This window comes from Natrix helvetica (assembly GCF_964273705.1).
Source record: "Natrix helvetica genome assembly, chromosome: 2".
In the NCBI taxonomy this organism is placed as follows: domain Eukaryota; kingdom Metazoa; phylum Chordata; class Lepidosauria; order Squamata; family Natricidae; genus Natrix; species Natrix helvetica.
Window position 1 is genome coordinate 211607215 of NC_138552.1, and position 19929 is coordinate 211627143.

General features: G+C 39.0%; 1 protein-coding gene across 1 annotated transcript in view; it reads left to right on the top strand.

The window, feature by feature from the left end:
• IGF2R (insulin like growth factor 2 receptor) overlaps nucleotides 1–19929 on the top strand; it is an 88908-nt gene that overhangs the window by 51801 nt on the left and 17178 nt on the right. Inside the window, exons 25-36 of the mRNA XM_081941815.1 lie at nucleotides 112–290; nucleotides 2310–2397; nucleotides 4011–4229; nucleotides 4980–5113; nucleotides 6759–6856; nucleotides 7802–7938; nucleotides 9167–9357; nucleotides 9938–10064; nucleotides 12164–12289; nucleotides 15073–15344; nucleotides 16944–17150; nucleotides 18033–18182. Coding sequence (XP_081797941.1) covers nucleotides 112–290; nucleotides 2310–2397; nucleotides 4011–4229; nucleotides 4980–5113; nucleotides 6759–6856; nucleotides 7802–7938; nucleotides 9167–9357; nucleotides 9938–10064; nucleotides 12164–12289; nucleotides 15073–15344; nucleotides 16944–17150; nucleotides 18033–18182 — 1928 coding nt within the window. The remainder of the gene's footprint in view (nucleotides 1–111; nucleotides 291–2309; nucleotides 2398–4010; nucleotides 4230–4979; nucleotides 5114–6758; nucleotides 6857–7801; nucleotides 7939–9166; nucleotides 9358–9937; nucleotides 10065–12163; nucleotides 12290–15072; nucleotides 15345–16943; nucleotides 17151–18032; nucleotides 18183–19929) is intronic.

Sequence of the window (19929 nt, forward strand, 5' to 3'; positions counted from 1 at the left end):
GAAAAGGAGAAAATAATGTTAAATTACCTTTGAGCCCCTCTTAAAAAGAATGAATGCAACCCTTTTTGGAAAACATAAACATCTATTTTGAAATGTGTCTTTTGGCTACAGCTGGCATACTAGGAGCTTGTGTGAAATATGCTGATAAAAGCCAGAATCTTGGTGTCATCCAAATAAGTCCTCAGGCTGCCACCGATGGATCTCTTACTATTTTGTATTTAAGTGGAGACATATGCAAAGATAAACAACAATATTCAACCCGGATAATTTTCCAGTGTGATCAAGCTATGGTAAGTTCACGTGTAGCAGTTCCCCCCCCCCAAAAAAAAAACTTGGCAACTTTGAGGTGTGTGGTATTTGAGAATTCCAAAGCCAGCCTACTAAGTTGAAGTCTATACATCTTTAACTGGCCAGGTTTGAAAAACACTGTGTACCGTATATCAGAGACTACTGCCGGTTCGCTCAGGGGAGCGGCATGCACATGCATGCGCAGTGCGATAAAAATGTGCATGCGCAGAAGCCAAAAACAAGCCTGTGGCGCCACCGGGAGAACCGGTTCGGGGACATGGCAGGCCTGGGTTGCTGCAGGTTCCAGTGACCCAGGCCGCCAAGCTACTACCGCCCGAACCGGTCCGAACTGGTAGGAACCCACCTCTGCTGCACATGCAACGTCTAGTATTTCAATCTCTAGATGCCATAACATGGCTTCTTTTTGAAATCTTGCAGGCTGGGATTCCATCTGTCATTCATATCCTTTTTCAACTTGTTTGTATTGCTGCAGCATTCTTGATCCTAGTGTGTCATGAAGCTTAGGAATTCTGTTCCTTTAAAATATATATATCAAATAATTGTGCATAGGTGCATTTTTCCAGACTTTTCATTTTTTTTAATCTCAAAGGCTTTGGTTGGAAGAAACCTGAGTGTACAGTGTACATTATCCCTTTCCCAGATGGCTCCTTTGGATACTGTCAAGACTCCCTTAGAGCAGTCTTTAACACCCTCCCCCCCCCCCCTACACCTGAAGAGAATCAGGGACTCCAAAATTAATAACATATTGTACTTGTGTCTCATTTTATGTAGTTGATTTGGGTGGAATAGCTTCACAAGCTTTCTTCTGTTTGTAAAAGTGCAAAAATAAATTTAGAAGAACTAATCGGTGGATGCTTCCTATTTGAAATCACAATTGCTAAAATAGGACAATAAATTTAAAGTAAAATAAAATGAAAGGCTCTGTCTTTTCTCATTATTTAAAAATGACAATTTTATATTGAGCAGTACATATTGCTCAATTTGAACATTCATTTCCTTTTTTCCATTTGAGAGAGAGCCTCGGAAGATATGGCAATATAGGTTGATAGGAAGTTTGTTTATTTATTTACGCTTAAAAGGCTTTTGATGAACTTCCCTAATAGTTCAGAGTCTTAGCCCTCCCTCCCTCCCAACACATACACACACACACACACACCCGTCGGGGGAGCTTTTACCCTCCCCAGGCTCCGGAAGCTTTCCTGAAGCCTGGGGAGGGTGAAAAACGGACACAATGGGCCAACCGGAAGTTTGGGAATAAGCTTCCGGTTGGCCTGTTGGGCCTGTTTTTTGCCTTCCCCAGGCTCTGGAGGCTTTTTTGAAGCCTGGGAAGGGCGAAAACAGCCTCCCCCGGCCCTCTGGAAGGCCAAAAATAAGCTGGTGTGTCATAAGTTCGCCATCACGGGGTTAGCACCTTGAAGGACTTCCCCCCTCTTTTTAACTTTTATTTTATTCCTGTTTTAATTGCCCCCTATGGGACCAAAATATTTATATGGTTTTTATGTTTTAATTGTATATCACCCAGAATTACTGTGTGAGTGAGACGGGCAATCTTCCAATTTGATAAATAAATACACTCTATCACTTCTTTAAAGAAGCCAGTGTATTACGAGAACAAAGGCTGCTTCCATAGGTTATAAAAACAGCCAGTATGTGATGAAATGTCTGCAAATTGAGAATCATGTTATCTCCCCCACAATCATTACTGTGATTCTGCTGCGAATATATTTAAAATGTGGGGATACAGCTAAAGACGTCGTCCCACAATATAGATTATGTCTGTTGTGTAACAATGCTGATTAGTCCTCCTGTTGGGTTGTGAAGTGATAGGTCAAAAATTCTCATGTTCCCAGGTTTTTTTTGGGGGGGGGGGTTGACAAATGAAATTTGAATAGAATAATTGCCAATGAATCAGAAAATTGTGATTTAGTAGCATATAAGAGAATCAGAATGTTCATTCATGAATGCATGAAACCTGTCAACCCATTCATCTTTATGTTTAGGGATCACCTGTGTTTCAATATGAAAAGGACTGTGAGTTTGTGTTTCTCTGGAGAACACTAGCAGCTTGCCCTGTGCACAGAGCAGTAGGTAAGTATGAACACTTAAAAGAGTTTTGTTCTTCAACCTGTATATCTAAAACTTGTGAATAAGTTTATATTTAATATGCCAGTTGAACGGCAGGTATTATCTTGAACTTAAATGCCCCTTCAGTTCTTTTCTAATTTGTGTATATGTCAGAAGTCTTAACTTCCAAATATTTTATATAGGAGCAATCTGATTATGCATATGCATCCCATCTCCAAAATTGTTATCAAGTTACAGCTGCTAATATTAACTATTTTTTAATTTAATGCAAATTAAATAAAAAATTGTTATTGACCTAATTCTACCTTTTACTTTTTGGAATTGGAGCCCTTCAGTATTTTTATAGGCCAGAGATGTGTTTTGGACCAGAAGAGATGGCCTCTCTTTTTGTATATGTGTGTGATGCATGTAATATATTCAGAAAACAGTTGATGCAGGTGTTTTTGGGACAGAAGTATTTTGTAACTAAACCATTGTCTTTACTGCTAGAGATGTAACATTTTCATATTTTTATTATATACTGTAAATATATATATGTATGTATGTATGTATGTATGTATGTATGTATGTATGTATGTATATATGTTGCATTTGTGCTGATAAATAAATTAAGGCTTTCTGCCTGGATTGCCCCTAGGGTGGGCCGATAGACAGAAAAGGGAAGCAGTATGCTCCCTCCCATATTTGGGCATACCAGGGTTTGTGACACCATACATACATACATACATACATACATACATACATACATACATACATACATACATGAAAAAGGGACATATTTCATATGTAAAATATTTAATATGAAAAAGGGACATATTTTATATGTAAAATATTTAATTTTTAATTCTCTTTAGAAGTGGGGAGTCGTTTGTTACATCTTATGTGTTCTTTAGTTTGCTTTTTAGTGATATGCTTTGCCCATATAGTTTGAGAGTGAGGAGATGAAGAGAAAAACAAGAGTAGTCATTAAGGGAAAGTGGTGGAAAGGAAGTTGATGGTGCACAGGCATGCAAATGTGAAATGGAGAAAGTGGGGCTGGATGCACCAGCCTTGCACTACTTGCCTTATAAGACCTGGCTGTTTCAATTTTTTTGTGGTCAAAAACATGGAACAATCAAGCTGTTCCAACTTTAATTCAGACGACCTGCATCATATCTAGAATGGTTCAGCTATATAGGAATAGCACTTAAATCTATCTCTCTAAGTGGTTTACAATAGTCAGTATATTGCCCCCAACAATCTGTGTCCTCATTCTACTAATCTTGGATGAATGGAGGGCTGAGTCAACCTTAAACCCATCAGGATCGAACTCCAGGCTGTGGGCAGAGGCAGCCTGCAATACTGCATTCAAACCACTGTGCCCCCAGGGCTACATATTTCTTTGTGGCTTGACACAGAACAGATTCTGCTTTTGATACTTGCTTTGGATAATCTATTACTGTGAAAGTAGTTTTAATGATAGTCAATTTGCTTTACAAAAATTAGTACATTGGAATTTCTGTTTAAAGGAATAATTTGCTGAAAGACAGTTAAGTGGTTGTCTTAAATAAATAACTGTATGTCATTCTACAGCATTAGATCATAATTTTTCCCTTGTGGCTTTGGGTTTTTTTAAGGTGAGAACTGTCAAGTGAAAGATCCAAGATATAGTTATGTATATAACTTGTCACCACTTCGTGGGAATGACATTAAAGTCAGCACCGAAGAATATGACTACTACTTTAGAATTTGTGATGGATTAGCAACAGGGCTTTGCAAACAATCAAGCAACAGTGAACATATTGTGTCGTCGTGTCAAATTAAAAAACAAGATCCACGTGTTAAAAAAATAGCAGGTAAGGTCATTCTCAGATTGTTGCCTAGACTTGTTATCCAAGCAAATGTCTTCATGGAACTTTTCTTGAATCCCCACATTTGACATTACTCTAGCTAATGTGAGATTTATTCATAGTGGCTGTTTAGTTCTGCTTCCACAGCCAGCAGTCCTCTGGGTATGCTAATGATTCCGTGTGATTACGATAGGCCAAATAAGATGAAACTCTTTGCTGTTGATTGTTAATGTCCTTTCCCCCTGTACCTTCACAGAATTTTAAATTCACCTGAAAGCACCGTGGAATTCTTAATTTCTAATACATTTTTATAAACATGCAAAGACTGTGTGCCTCCAGGTTACAGAGTAGTGGGAAACTGGTAGAGGGAGATTTTGGAAGAGAAGAAAGATAAAGGTCCTAGAGAACGCTTTATGTATATATATATATTGTCTATGTAATGAATGGATATGTTTTTGGCTTATCTTGAACAAATGATATGCAGGAATTAGTTTGTGTGATTCCTCAACTTAATGTAAAGATTAGCATTGGAAGTTTTGGTAGGGTAATGTATGATAGTGATTAAAACTGGATTGTTGAACTTCCATTCTCTTCTCCCAGAAACATAACTATGTTAGTTTGTTTGATACAACTCTAAGAATCTTCTTCCAGCTAAGGATAGCTCATTCTCTCTCCACACACATACTGTATGCTTAGAAACTTTAAATTTTCAATAGGTTTCTCTTAATATTTTGTCATATACATTTCTGTAACTAGGTTTGCAGACTGAAAAACTGACATACGAAAATGGATTACTTAAGATAAACTACACTGGTGGAGACTCATGTCACAAGGTGTATAACAGATCAACAGCAATATTTTTCTACTGTGATCCTAATCCTAATTTGCAGGTAAGGAGACTTGGGGATTTTAGTCTGTTCCAGAGTAATTAAATGTGCCTTGGCAGTTGTCTAAACTTGAAAAGAGAAAGAAGCTCGGTATAGATCAACCATTCAAAAATTAAATGCAGTGAGAGATTAGAGTTGCATAATCCCGAGAGCTGCCTGTTAGATAACATGTTTATTAAGGCAAAGGTATATATTGAGTCCTCAAATACAAATGAAGCTGCTAATGAACAAGGGCAATCCCCTTTTTGCATTGTGCCAGAAGGGAAAAAATTAAATATGTGTAATTTCACCATTTAATTAATTCAAATTTAATATGTAGCTTTTGTCCAGGCCTAACCCTAACCCTGACCATTGCTTTGTCCTATGCAGTGCTTGTCTTAAAGAATTACCCTGCTTGAAGGACATAAGATATATACGTTCTTGCCATGTCATTGTCGTTTCATTTTCATTAATTTTGTGCTGCAGTCACTGTCACTTATTTATATATGTTCTGATTCTTTTATTGAAGCTAGCCTAATAAATGGCATGGGAATTTTAAAAAATGTTGAAACTGCAATAGCTTAAAGCAGGCATCTCCAACCTGAAGCCCTTGGGCCAAATGTGACCCTGGACAGTTAGCAATGCAACCCGACAAGATCATAAACTTTTAACCTTATATGTGTTTGTTTTTATATATATATTTGTTGTATTCGGGTCTTTTCCCGTGTAAGGTTGAGATTGTCTTTGCAACGTTTCGGCAGGATCTCACCTGCCATCTTCAAGCGTGGGCTCAAAATATATATGTGACCCAATTTAATTCCTCTTCACTCAATATGACCTAGGTAAGCTGAAACGTTAGACATGCCTGTTTTATAGGAAAAGGCTGTTGTGGCCCGTCGGCTGCCGGTTCCTCCAGCAGCCAAATCAGGAGGCGGCGGCGGCGGCGTGGGAATCAGGGACAGTATCAAGGCAACCTGAGAGTTCTGAGGGGGAAGAGGGAATGGAGCTGACAGAGAGAGAGACAGAGGCAGAGCCTGGGTTGTCCTTCAGCCCCCAGATGGAGAGTCAACAGCCCCCAGGACTGGAGGTGGCTGATGAGCAAGAGTAGGAACCGCTGGGTCCAGTGCCTGATGCGCAAAAAGCAGAGAAGAGGAGAGTAGTGGAAATCCATGGGCCAATCCTTGGGAAGGAAGAGCCCCCGCTGCTAATGAAGCCCCACCCTAGCTCTGGGAATTAAAGGCAAGGGACCGAGATGAATAGATGTGGCAGAGAACTGTTCATCTTCCGGCTGGACGGACCTGTTAGCCTGCATTGAGAGAGAAACTTTTTGCCGGGGCTGCTGACGATTCCTAATAAAGGAATCTTTGAGTTCACTTCAGAGGGTTTGTCCTGTTTGGGGAGCTGGGTCAGAACAGAGGCTCTGTCAAAGGATTGGTCAGTTTGATGGATAGATTGCTAAGACTTTCTATGTTTAGAGTGGAAAGAGTCCAGCCCACGTTTCTGACCTTGACTCCTTTTTTCCACTCCAATAGACTTCAGTTTTGGAATTACTCATTTGTGCAAAAGAGCTTGAGGATTCATTTCCAAATGCCCATCCATGATTTAATATTTTTAGCTCTGATGCGGTCTAGAACATGCAACAGAATTTGTTTTTAATCTGTTTCCATAGCCAGTATTTCTGAAGGAAACCGAGGATTGCACCTATATGTTTGAATGGCACACTCCTTTTGCCTGCCCACCTGCCAAATCTGTTGAATGCTCCTTTAAGTAAGTTGTCTTTCCCCAGAATGTTTTTAGCATTTTCTGTTTTATTGATCTACTATTGCTTAATCCATACCAGATATAATATTTGCTGTGACATTCTGAGAACATGAGTTTTTCTCTTCTGTAGCTGTAGCCTTACTTGTCCATGAGCAGCATTTGAGTGCTGTCGAGGTAAAATTATGTGATCTAACTCAAACAAAAGAGGAATTAATTAGAGTAATAATTGTCAGGTTTCCAAAAGATGCCCTAATTAATTCATTAGCCTCGAGCTAATAAAGTTGTCAATAATATTAAAAAATAGAGACCAAATGCTAGTATACGTTTAAGTCTTTTCTTGCAATATTCCAATATGCCTATCAGGGTTGTAGGCTAAGATTAATAGCAATACTAATAGCACTTAGACTTATATACCACTTTACAGTGCTTTTACAGTCCTCTCTAAGCAGTTTACAGAGTCAGCCTATTGCCCCCAACAATCTGGGTCCTCATTTTACCCACCTCGGAAGGATGGAAGGCTGAGTCAACCTTCAGCTTGGTGAGATTCGAGCTGCCAAATTACAGGCAGCCAGCAGTCAGCATAAGTAGCCTGCAGTACTACATTCTAGCCGCTGCGCCACCACAGCTCAATTTTCCAAATTTCCCAATTTTCTTCTGCAGGCAGCTATGCTTGCCAAGAAATTGGGGACAAAACTTGGGCTTGGGATCACAGTCAATTTTAGCCCTAGTGCTTCAGTGTGCAATTTGAATAATAGAAAATATTGGATGTCAGTAGTGCATTAGAATTATTTTATGTAGTTAGAAATTCAAAAGAATTGTGCATACATTCAAAATTTATGTAAATAGGATTGTTTTGAACGTTTGACTTGGATTTTTGTAATATAAGTTGTCTACATCTTGAATATATTTACTCTGTTCATTTATCATTAAATGTTTTTTCTTGTTTTGTAGAGATAATGATGGCAATTCCTATGATCTCTCTCCTCTGATCCAACAAAAGAAAAACTGGGAGGCTATTTCAAAGACTAGCTCTTCACAAAAATACTATATCAATGTTTGTAGATCATTAGTACCTCATCTGGGGGCTGGTAAGAATTGAGGGAAGTCTATGTTATTTACTCAGATGTTTTATAGGAGGTTTTGGGGAAAAGTTTGAATGTGCCACCAGATTCTGAACAAAATAATTCAGTATCTTTGTGGTGAGTTATTTTGCTCATGTTAAATCTAGCCTTTTATGCCTGATTTGCCATCTATCTTCTGGTAAATTCTCATCTGTGTAAAATGAATAAAATGTTATCAATTTTATAAATCTGGACAATGAAACAATGGCCAGCAGATTGTAAGCTTGGTGCCATGCTATAGGGTCAAGCTAGGATTTACTGGGGCAGCTGAGACTGGTATGGGATGGCTGCAGCTTTCTCCTATGGCTACATCTTTGTGCTAGGTTGCTGGGGCAGCTGATGCTCCCAGACCCATGACGTCCCAAGAAGCCCCTGAGTTGAGTGGCTCTGGAGCTCTTTGCTGCACCACAAGGCAGAGTGCAGGGAAGCCAGAAGGTCAAAGGTGGGAGAAATAGGTATACAGTAGTTGAAGGAAGTCATTCCTTTACCTTGGAAAAATTGAGGGCTGGGAGGGACCAAGCCTAGAATGGCTTGGATAAGGTGGGTGCTTGGCTAATGATGGCAATGGGAGGGGGTGGAAATGGCGTAGCAGGATTGCTGTTGCTATTTGACGTAGTTATGTGATATTGCATTTTATGATTGCACCAGTGGTGGGTTCCATGTGCTTGCATGCGCAGTACAAAGAAAATTGCTCTGCGCATGCGCAGAAGCAAAAAACAATATGGTGGCGTCTATGCTGCCGCCAGGAGAACCAGTTTGGGGGCGTGGCAGGCCTGGGTCGCTGTCGGTTCCAGCAACCCATGCCGCCAAGCTACTATCCTTTCATCTGAACTGGAAGGAACCCACCACTGGACTGCACCACTTAGCGATTTAAATTGGGGAAAGTTGCAGTGTCCCTACAGTTCCTTTTAAGGGCAAATAACCACCAGGACGCTGCAATGGAGCCAGGTCATAACTAGATTTTGAAGGCTTCTCTATTACTGTGAACAGTCCCTGAGCAGTGATTTCACCTATTTAATATCTTATCTATAAAAAGCATTATCTCATCTTGAAGTAACCTTTATTATTTGCCAGATCCAGATTTTTTTTTAAAAAAATGTTATTAATGTACCCTTTTCTGTGTGTATATTTATCCATGCTAAATTATTTTTGTTTTCTTACTGGTTTTTTATTTTTATGTTTGTTCCATATTTAGATTTTTGTCCCCCAGATGCTGCAGCCTGCCTAATGAATGGTTCTAAGTATATAAGCTTAGGTGAAGTGGCTGAGGGGCTGAGATGGGAAAATGGTATTTTTGTTCTTAAATATATAAATGGTGACAAGTGTGAAGACCAAATCCGGAAAAAATCTGCAACCATCCATTTCAAATGTGATGAAAAGAAAGATGTAAGTATGTTTCATTTAGTGAGGGCTTGATAAAAACACTTCATAGGCTTCTATGAAAACAATGGTCGTAGAATTAGAATCCTAATTCTTATTTGCCTCTCATTTTCATGAATTTGCCTCTATAGGGAATAAAATTCATCTTTTCAGTTCTTAGAAGGAAGCAGTTATTTATCTACAACTATTTGGGTATGGTAGCAAGATAGCCGATAACTAGTATTGACTGTAAGAAAAAAAAAGTGAAGTTTTCTGCTTCATAAAACTCTTATAAGTAGTAATAGGAAAACTGGTATCTTCCAGAAATTTAGACCAGTGCTTCCAGAATTCCTGGCTGTTGGTTATACTGATATAATGCTTCAAAGTATGTGGAGATCATCTCCATACCTGTTTTAAAATGTAAATTCATTGGCATTACCCATTTAATCAATATTAGTCACACTTTTTATGTGATCGCTGAAAAAAAGATCCCAGCTTGGCATGTTTTCATTATTTTTCAAAGTGAAATAGTTGTATCTTGAATACTGAGAAAACCATTATGTATCAGCTTTGCATGTACTCATATTCTCCTTTTTTTATCTGCCAGAATTCCAATCCAGAATTGGTAACAGCCCATATGGATTGTGAATATAATTTTATGTGGTATACAGCTGCTGCATGTCCTCTGAAAAGCAATATGCACAATAATTGCACTGTGTCTAACCCTCGTACAGGTAATATTTTTCTCTAAATCCGAGTTGACTAAATGTAACAAATAAGTAGAAAATAGGACTAGAGTTGACATCTAATGCTATAGAAATGTCTCAGGGTATGGAACTGAGAGAATAAGGATAATTGGGTTATTTGGGTAAAAGCAGTTCATGGTAGAAAATCCTCAATGTTTTTTCAAATGTTAACTGAACTGAAGGAGTTTGCCCTGAGGGAATGGGCCGTAATTCCCATATAGTAACACAAAATCCTGATCACTAAGTACCAAAAGTGTTTGGTTGCAGTTGTTACAGCCAAAGATAGAACAACTAGTGACTGAATCTAATGAGGTGATTTGTTTTCTCTTTGGTATATTGCATGTCAGTTGCATTAATAAATTTGGGAGAGGTTCATTGAGACCCATAGAAAGCTCTGACAACGCTTATTAACAAAGATAGACAAAAGGTTAAGAAATCCAAAAGGAAGCAAGTGCTTTTTCACAGAACTAGACTCAGTTACCTTCCCATCTAGAAAAATTATGCTTTTTTTCCATCCTGTAATTCTGTTAGCATCATCTCCATATTCCTCATTTTTACCAGCAAGGAAGTTGCGGTCTGGTCTCCATACCCATACACTCTTGGTATTTCTTAGCTCCACTTTCTCTCTGTATTTGATAAATGCGGCTTTCCTTTCTCTATATATTTTGTTCTGTAGTTTTTAGTTGAGAATAATTAGAACTAGTGTATGACTGACTTATGACAACAATACACATATGAATCAATATTCTCTTTTAATGAAGTGGATTACAGCCTTGTTATTATTTTTAAGTTATAAAACATAAAAATTGTTATATTATATATAATGTATGTGTTATAATAAGAATTCTTTTTATGATAATGGTACTCATTTTTTTCTTCAAGAAATGAATTGATTATAGTTGTGCAAAATCTTCAGATGTGTGCTTTATAAATTAAAGTACTTCCTTGAAGCTACTTGCACTGCATTACAGCTACTGCTGTCTCAGTGAAGCAAAGGGATTGGAATTCCAGCAGTTACACATTTAATATCCATTGTTATATCTCTCTTTCTCACTTTTTTTTTTAAACCTTGGAAATATTTGCTATTGTATCTGATTGCAGGAAAAATCCACACCACATAATTTCAAAGGAAGCTTGCATAGACAAAAAGGGTAATACAGTCATTCACAATTGCAACATTTGCAGCATCCTGTGGCTATGTAAGGGCTGTCAAACTTGTGGCCCATAGCCGGATGCGTCGCTCTGGCGATGCCCATGCCCGGTTTAGTGAACGGGGAAAAAGTCCTGATACGTCATGTGATGCCTCCGTGGTGATGCAAGTTTGATACCCCTGGGCTATATGACCACCATTATTAATTTTCCCACAAGCAAAGAGAATAGGGAAGCTGGCAGGAGGTTGCAAGTCACTATAGCAAATTGTTCTCACTCTTTTCATTTTCCCCTGACATCTGCCCACTTAATGCTCCATAATGCTTGCTCACACTTCTTAGTGCCCATCCATGATGTCCACCCACTTGCATACATATCACCTGGCCCATCATAGGTCTTGACCTGCTTGCCTTGTTTTCTGCCTCTTTCTACTGGTCCTTGTTTAACCACAGTAGTGGGGACTGCTGGAATTGCTGTCACTAAGTGATGCAGTCATGGGACATCACGCTTTAAAACTGGATCACTTTGTGATGGAAATTTGAGTCCTAACTGTCATCATGACCTTCTATATCCACTGGTACAGAATAAAATCCATAACTCTTATTATATGAAATTTTTATCTATTGTTTGACCACAGTAACAAGAAGGTTTTGGGTCTCATTCTATGGACCTTATATTTATATTGAGATGAAAACCATTATACCATATGCACTTATGTTTATGGCTCATGTTAAAATTCTGTGGGTTTATACTTATATACCATCTTTATTATTTTTATAAATAATGTCAAAGGTCCTGAATGAATGACTTTTATACTGGTTTTGAATTTTTGATGTCCTCCTACTGGAGCCAGCTTATTCAGTATCTTGATTGTTTTAATAAAAGCATGTTTTTCATAGTAATATTTCTTTCTTTCCCCCTCCTCTGTGTTCTTTCAGGTCATTTCTTTGACCTTAATCCTTTAAAGAGACAGTCTGGCTACACTCTCTTTGATTTTGTGAACCAGAGAATGCTCCAGTTGAGTGTATGTGATGAACCCAAAACTTCATGCGGTGGAGACATTGGTAAGTTTTGACTTGCTGAGATGCTGATATTGAACCCACATTCATAGGATGGAAAGAGATTATTGTGATACTTTCTTTTCTTAAACCTGTTACCATTGATGTGTGACGTAGCAGTAGTAATGTAAAAAGTACATTTCAGTAACAATGTAGGACAGTATCTGGATAACGATGTGTGCTCTTCTCCTGGGATAAGCTTTTCCTTCCTTCCCAGTATATCCAGTTTATCAGCTATTCATACAATCTCTGCAAGCAGGGCTCGATTAGTGCATTAATGAATGCCGCAAAATGGTCACATTATTTGAATTCACACTATTCAAAGAGATTTTTCTATGGGAAGTAGGGTAATTGGTTCCAGCTCAATGGAAACAGGCAGTTTTAAAACTCAATGTAATGTTTATATGTTTATTAATGGAATACTGTATAACAGTAAAAAAGGATAAACCCACATCCAAGGTATATATGATATCTTCTGTATTCTACTGCAGTTCTTCAACCTGAACTTTCCTTTTCTCCATTTTGCACAAAAGACCATTAGCTTCTAAAACCGCAACTGCGGCTGTGCATGCACAAGCCTCAACTGCATATATGCAGCCTTGAACTAATTGAATGCTGACTTAAATTAAAGAAGGCTTGATATCTGTTTATAAATTATGGTAAATCAAATTTTGCATATTCAAACTTGCTCTAATTGTGATCTACCTGTAACTTAAAAAATAGGTAACTGTAAAACCTGCTACACGGCTCAGATTTCTTAGTTTCCAAAATTTACCTGGGATAGCAGTAAAATGCTTATTGGAGTGCATATGCATGCTATATTTTACAAGCATGCACTGAAGTCCATTATGCCATATTTAAACAGCCACTTGCTATATTATTAACAGGATGAGATACAAGATATGTGGAGGAAAAGGGTGCATGTTCATTGCATATCATGCTATGGAGTGGATATGGTGAAGACACTATCCCATCTATCTGATGTTAAGGAACCTTCATCCTTAATTGCCCACTTTATATTGAAGAAATAAGTTTGAAAGAACAAAACTATATTAGGACTATTCAGTGAATCATTAAGGAACTTGATCCCAGCACTGAAGAATAGATAATCTTTTTAACCAAAATAGTAAACGCACATATTTTTCTTGATGTATTAATAAAGTAGCATTTCCCCTACCGTGTTTCCCCAAAAATAAGACATGCCCTGCTAATAAGCCCAATGGGGCTTTTCAGACATGCGCCATAATAAGCCCTCCCCCGAAAATAAACCCGCCCCCAACTATTTAAGCACATGCCCAACCGGTCCCCGACATTACCCCACTGTACCACCTACCGGTACAGCTTGCGGGGCAAAAAGAGAGCCCACCAGAAAAAGAGCAGCAGGCCAAGCAAAGTGCTTCGTGCCCCATTCCCTCCCGTGCAAAGAGCCCGCCGCAAAAAGCGGCAGACCAGCAATGCGACCACCCCCTCCCACCTGTTCCCTCTCGTGCAAAAAAACACCGCCCACCCCACCCCAATGGTAAAGGCAGCCTGCCTGGTTCCCTTCCCTGCCACCCCTTTAGCGAGGGGAAAGGATTTATTATATTTCTAGCTCGGACCTAAGGCAACTGGAAACCTGACACAAAACACTTTCTCCCTCTGTGCTTCTCTCTTTCTCCCTTCTCTTCCTCCGATTGACTGGCAGCTAACTGTCTCTTGAGCCCAAAAGGCCGTGGTGAAGAGTATCTCCCAAAGGCCCGTGAGGAAGGGCTGGGGACGGAAGAGAAGGAGTCCCATTACCCAGGACGAACAGCCAGGTCCCTAACAGCGGAGGCGAAGTGATAGAGGTGGATGACTGGGGGGGAAACCCTGGGGGTGGAATAGGCGGGCGAAGGACAGGAGGAGAACAGTCCCATTCCATGCTAGGACGCAAGTCTCGCTTCTCCCCCTATGTCTCGCTAAAGGGACATCGAGGAAGGGAAGAAGCCAGGCAGCCATTACATTGGGGGTGGGGTGGGAGGTGGCAGGCCAGCAACCCACCTCGCACACCATTCCCTGCCACACAAAAAGAACACCTTCCACCAAGGGCCAATGATAATCGCTGCCTGGCTCCTTCCCTTCCCCGACGTCCCTTTAGTGAGGGGTAGCAGTGTGGGGGAGAAGCTAGACGCGTGTCCTAGTGCTACCGGAGATTGACAGCTCTGCTGTGTTCCTTGCCCTTTCGTCCTTGTAAAAAAAAACTCATGAGTTCAACTTGCGAGGTTTTTTTTACAAGGGGCTTCACTGGACAAAAGGGCGAGGAACGCAGCGGGGCTGAACAGGTAAGAGGCACGCCTCGCTTCTCCCCCCCCCTCACCTGCCACCCCTCACTAAAGGGGTGGCGGGGAAGGAACCAGGGAGGCTGCCTTTACCATTGAGGTGGGGTGGGCAGTGTTGGGCCGCGAGGCACGCCTCTTACCTTTCCAGGTCTGCTGCGTCCTCGCCATTGTGTTCAGGGAAGCCCCTGGTAAAAAAAGAAAAGAAAAGAAACCCTTCTCGCAACTTCAAGAGGTTTGATAGAACTCACGAGGAGGTGTTTTTTTTTTTACCAGCGGTTTCCCTGGACACAATGGCGAGGAATGCGACGGAGCTGGAAAAGTAAAAGGCATGCCTCACTTCTCGCCTGCCCCAGAAAATAATAAGCCTTCCTCCTATAATAAGCTTATTTTCTTATTTTCAGGGAAACACGGTACTAATTGTGTCAAACTTATTTCTTCTGTCAAAAAACAAGGGAAAAAAATGCATCATTGCTCTATTAATTCTGTTAATAGGAGTTTGCATCACGGGTGGCCATCAGCCATCAATTAATGCTGGACAACTAAGCAAAGCATTGACCTATGAAGATGGAGTTTTGAAACTTGTCTACAAAGAAGGCGAGTCCTGTCCTGCAGATCCTGCTTTGAAGTACATGAGCTATATCACCTTTGTGTGCAGGTTGGATGCTGGGCCTGGCAGTCAGCCAGTTCTCATTTCTTTTGATGAGAAAACATGCACTTATTTTTTCTCTTGGCATACTGCTTTAGCCTGCGAAGAAGAAAGAGTGGTAAGCAAATTGACTGTTTTATCAATTTAATTTTATCAAAAATGACCTGGTGTTATTTAAGATTTTAAAAAACTTTAAATCCTCTAGGGTTTTTTTTCGGGGGGGGGTGTGCAGTTGCAACACAATACATTTACAGATTTATTACACTCATTTGTGCTATTTTGCAGGGTAGTTGTTGAAGTTGAATAAGCTATTCTTATTAAGCATAATAGAGGCAGTATAGTGTATATTAATTAGATCGCTTGAAATCACTCTGTCAAAAAGGCATTCAACTCACAATGCAGACATAATACAACTAATGATTACCAAAACTGAAGCAAGCCATTGCAATTTTGAAAGACAATTAAAATTCATCTTAGCCACGGGAATTGGAGGAGGATGAGATAGAACAAATCCATTTACGAGATGTCAGGCTGAAGAAGAGAGCCAAAGTCTCAAAACTAAGTTCCTGAATAGCATCATGTCTGCATTTAGTCTCTGTTGTAATTAGTATATGCAGAACATTCCAGGCATAACACAGTTGGTTTGGTGTACTTCATGTCCAAACCAAAATACTCACATAAGGGTATTGTTTGGTTCCACAATCAGGCTACTTTATCCTGGGCAGATGGAAGTAAGTTGGGAAAAAATAAAGGACAATTGTGGCTGAAGGGAGGAAGGAAAGGTGTTGGGAAGAATGGGGAGTCTAGAGGTATGAGATATGCTGGGATTCAGCAACAGATGAAGGGAGAGGGAGGAAGGAGATGAGGGGCAGATGAACAGGTTTTATATGCCATGCTGGAACATAAATAAGAGAATGGTAGGAAACTAGGGAGTTATGTCATGATTGCCCAGTGATTAGAATGCAGTATTGCAGGCTAACCCTGTCCACAGCCAGAAATTTAGTCATGACCTGCTTAAGGCTGACTCAGCCCTCCATCCTTCCAAGATCGGTAAAATGATATGCTGGCATTGTAAACTGCTCAGAGAGTGCTATAAAACATTATGCAGTGGATTATATTTGTTATGCCCTGCTGAAAGTAAGTGGTAACATACATCCATTTTCCCCTTATTCACGCAATGCAGATTTATCTGTAAATGTTAACAATCAAAACATTCCGGATTTTTTTCTCTCTCTTAATAATTTTATTAAAAGTTTGTAAAAAAGACAAAATCTAATACAATAATAAAAGAAAAAGTCAAGGGAAAAGCTAAAAGTATAAGAAATTTTAAAAAGTTTAAGGAAAGATTGCAAAGAAATTATTTCTAACCTTAGCAGTTACGTTTTCAGGTTGGCTCTCTGTAGTTTTTGTGCAGATATTTCCTTACTTGGCTAGGCAACATCTTCAGTGTTGGAAAACAACAGGGTTTGCTCTCTGTTTATATATAGTCGCCTGCCCTGTCAGTATTAGTGGTGTTTTCTCCTTTACAGTTCCCTGATAATAACAGTAATAAAACAAGACAACTCTTTCTTTCTTTTTTTAACTTCCTGTTGTAATAAATTCTTTCCCTCCAATTTTTATAAATGAAATGTTTGTTCTTTTTTCCAATATGTATCTATTACACAGTTGACAATGGTTGTTTCTACTGATTTGTGAATCTTCTCTCCCCTGCCCACAGGTAGACTGCTCGGTTACCAATGGCAGCAGAGTAATTGACCTTTCCCCTTTAATCCATTGGACAAGTGCTTATGAGATATTTGATGACTTTTCTGACCAGAATCCAGATTTCTATATAAATATTTGCCAACCATTAAATTCCATCAAGGATGTCAGTTGTCCCCCTGGAGTAGCTGTCTGTATGATCCCACTTAGTGGCTCTCCTGTAGTAAGTAATATTATCAGCATGTAGCAAGTTGTTGTCTTTTTCACAACAGGATATTAGAATGAATATCTTATGGTATTCTAATATACCCAATAAGCTGGTTTAATAGAATAATGTATTACTTAAGAGCCCAGTTCTTTGGTGACATTACATTCTCCAAACAATTATTTGGAAAAACAATTTCAGTATTTGACACAGTATAAAAAATTGAAAAGAGAAGAGAAAAATATCATCTGTTCCTGCTTCATTTCGGGACACATCCACTGCTAAAAAGTCATGCCCCAAATTTCAGGAAACTTTTCAATTATTTTCAAAGGGTTTTTGAATTTTGAACAATATGTGTTCACATATCATGGCAAATCTCTTTAAAAATTGAGAAGATCTACAATCTTGGGGCAAGTAAATATTATGCTTATTATCCATTAAAGTAGTCCAACTTCATTCAGTCTTCTTTACAAATAGAAAGAAACATTTTAACTGCTTTAAGTAGCTGACATATTTAAAACCAATACAATTTTGAAAGCAGAACAATTCAAACCAGGCCAGACTACTTGAAATATATAGCTTCTGATTCTTGGGACATTTTGTACTAAATGGATAGCAATTTAAGATAGTGGGTCATATTGATTTTGCCTATGTTTTTAGCAGTACTAATATAAATATTTTGAGTAGATCAGAACAAAATGTAGTTGAAATAATATCTCTCATATGAGAAATACATTCATTATAAAAATGGATGGATTCCTTCTCATTCCTTCATTCTCTTCCTTACTGTAACATACGTGATTACAATTTGTATATAAATATAAGTAATTTATTTCCCAGTTGATGCTGAAGCTTCAGTTTCATTTTGTGGTCAATCATATTTATATTATATTTAATTAGGATATTGGTCGAATCACAGCACCTCCTCAGCTCAACAGTGCAACAAATGAAGTTAATATTGCCTTCAACAGTACCACTCCTTGTCCAGAAGATAAAAATCTCAACTATTCTTCACTTATTGTGTTTCATTGCAACAGAGGAACAAATCTGGTAATCATAGTTTCATTTTGCTTCTTTACAAAAACTTAGAAGTATTTACAAATTAAGAAAAGGTTAAAAAAAAAACCCTTCCAGCCATAGTATACAACCAAACAGCTATTTAACCTTGTCCATTTTATGAGTTGGCAGAAAGAATGAGGACAAAAGAGCTACGCTCTGTTTGCATAGCCAATTCCTACTTTGCTTCACTAATGAGATTCATTAATGATTTCCTGCTGCCAGGAAAGTTAATGTGCTGTAATTGGTGGGCTTTCTAGTGGCAGAGAAGACATTCTTCAATTGCTTTCCTGGTGGAGTGAGATTGGGATCCTTGAAAATGGAGAGTTTTGGCAGATGTTTAGAAAAGTAGGTTTATCAAAAGTGATCTGTGGAGTAGATGGAAGGGGGGGGGGTGCTTTCTTGTTTTACCAGGAAGCCCATAACTTTCTTGTGCATCACCTATGGTGCCAGTTGGGGTACATTAGGCACATAGATAATGGATGATTAAGATGGGTACAGATGGAGGGGAGAGTCTCTTTTGCTTCATTGGAAGCCTCTAATCAATCAACAAATCACTTGTATCTACTTGGAGAGCTTAGTACATATCCTTCCCTCTCAAATTCCCCCATGCTACAAGACTTCTCTGAGAAAAACCACTACCCACCCATAGGTAACGCCACCAGACAAAACCAAACAATGGGTGTTGGACAGATCCCTAACCTCCTGCATCCATTAACTAATCGAATGGATGGCATTGCTTGTGTTGGGAGAAGATTGAAAACACTATTTCCCCATTGGATCGATACATTTCAAAATTGGCTGACCTCATTTTTGATTTGGAGATACATTGTATTGATTTGGAGATGCATCTTTGATTTGGATGCTGAGCTTGTCGATCAGAAAGGTCGGTAGTTTGCCGGTTTGAATCTCTAGCACCGCGTCACGGAGTGAGCTTCCGTTACTTGTCCCAGCTTCTACCAACCTAGCAGTTTGAAAGCATGCAAAAATGCAAGTAGAAAAATAAGGGCCACTTTGGTGGGAAGATAACAGCGTTCGGTGCACCTTCGGCGTTTAGGCCACATAACCACGGAGAACGTCTTCGGACAGCGCTGGCTCTTCGGCTTCTCTGTTTCTTCGGAAACAGAGATGAGCACCACCCCCTAGAGTCAGGAAGGACTAGCACATATGTGCGAGAGGAATCTTTATCTTTACCTTTATGTTGATATGTCCTTGCAGAATGCTTAGTTGAGGCATGATATTATAGTGATATTAAATCTGCTAATAGATATAGAATGTTCCTTAACTACAAATTGAATAATTTTACCCATCACAAAAGTTCAACTTTCTGATTAGTAAAATAGATACTTTGCCAACAGAGTCCATGATGATGAGGGGAAATGTATTTAATTTTCTGCTTTTGCCCGTTATCAAACACTTGTTTATTCAATTTTTTAACTAAATAAGGAGAAGTGGAGAAAAAATGAATTTTGAGGGCTCAGAGGGAATATTCAAGTTGTGTTCATAACCTGATATCAAACTCTTCTCTGGTACAGGCAGATTAATTTTTTGAAATTGTTTTAGATTTGTATATAAGCATGTGATCTGCAGTTCTCTCCAGAAAATCAGCATAAAGCAACAGAAGTTGGGACATGATCTTATTCTTTTGTTGTTGTAGACATTTTTGAAGCTTGATTATTTCCAGTGTCATCAACCTCAGTCACAGCAAGCAAAACCGAAATAATATAAATAAAAGCAGATG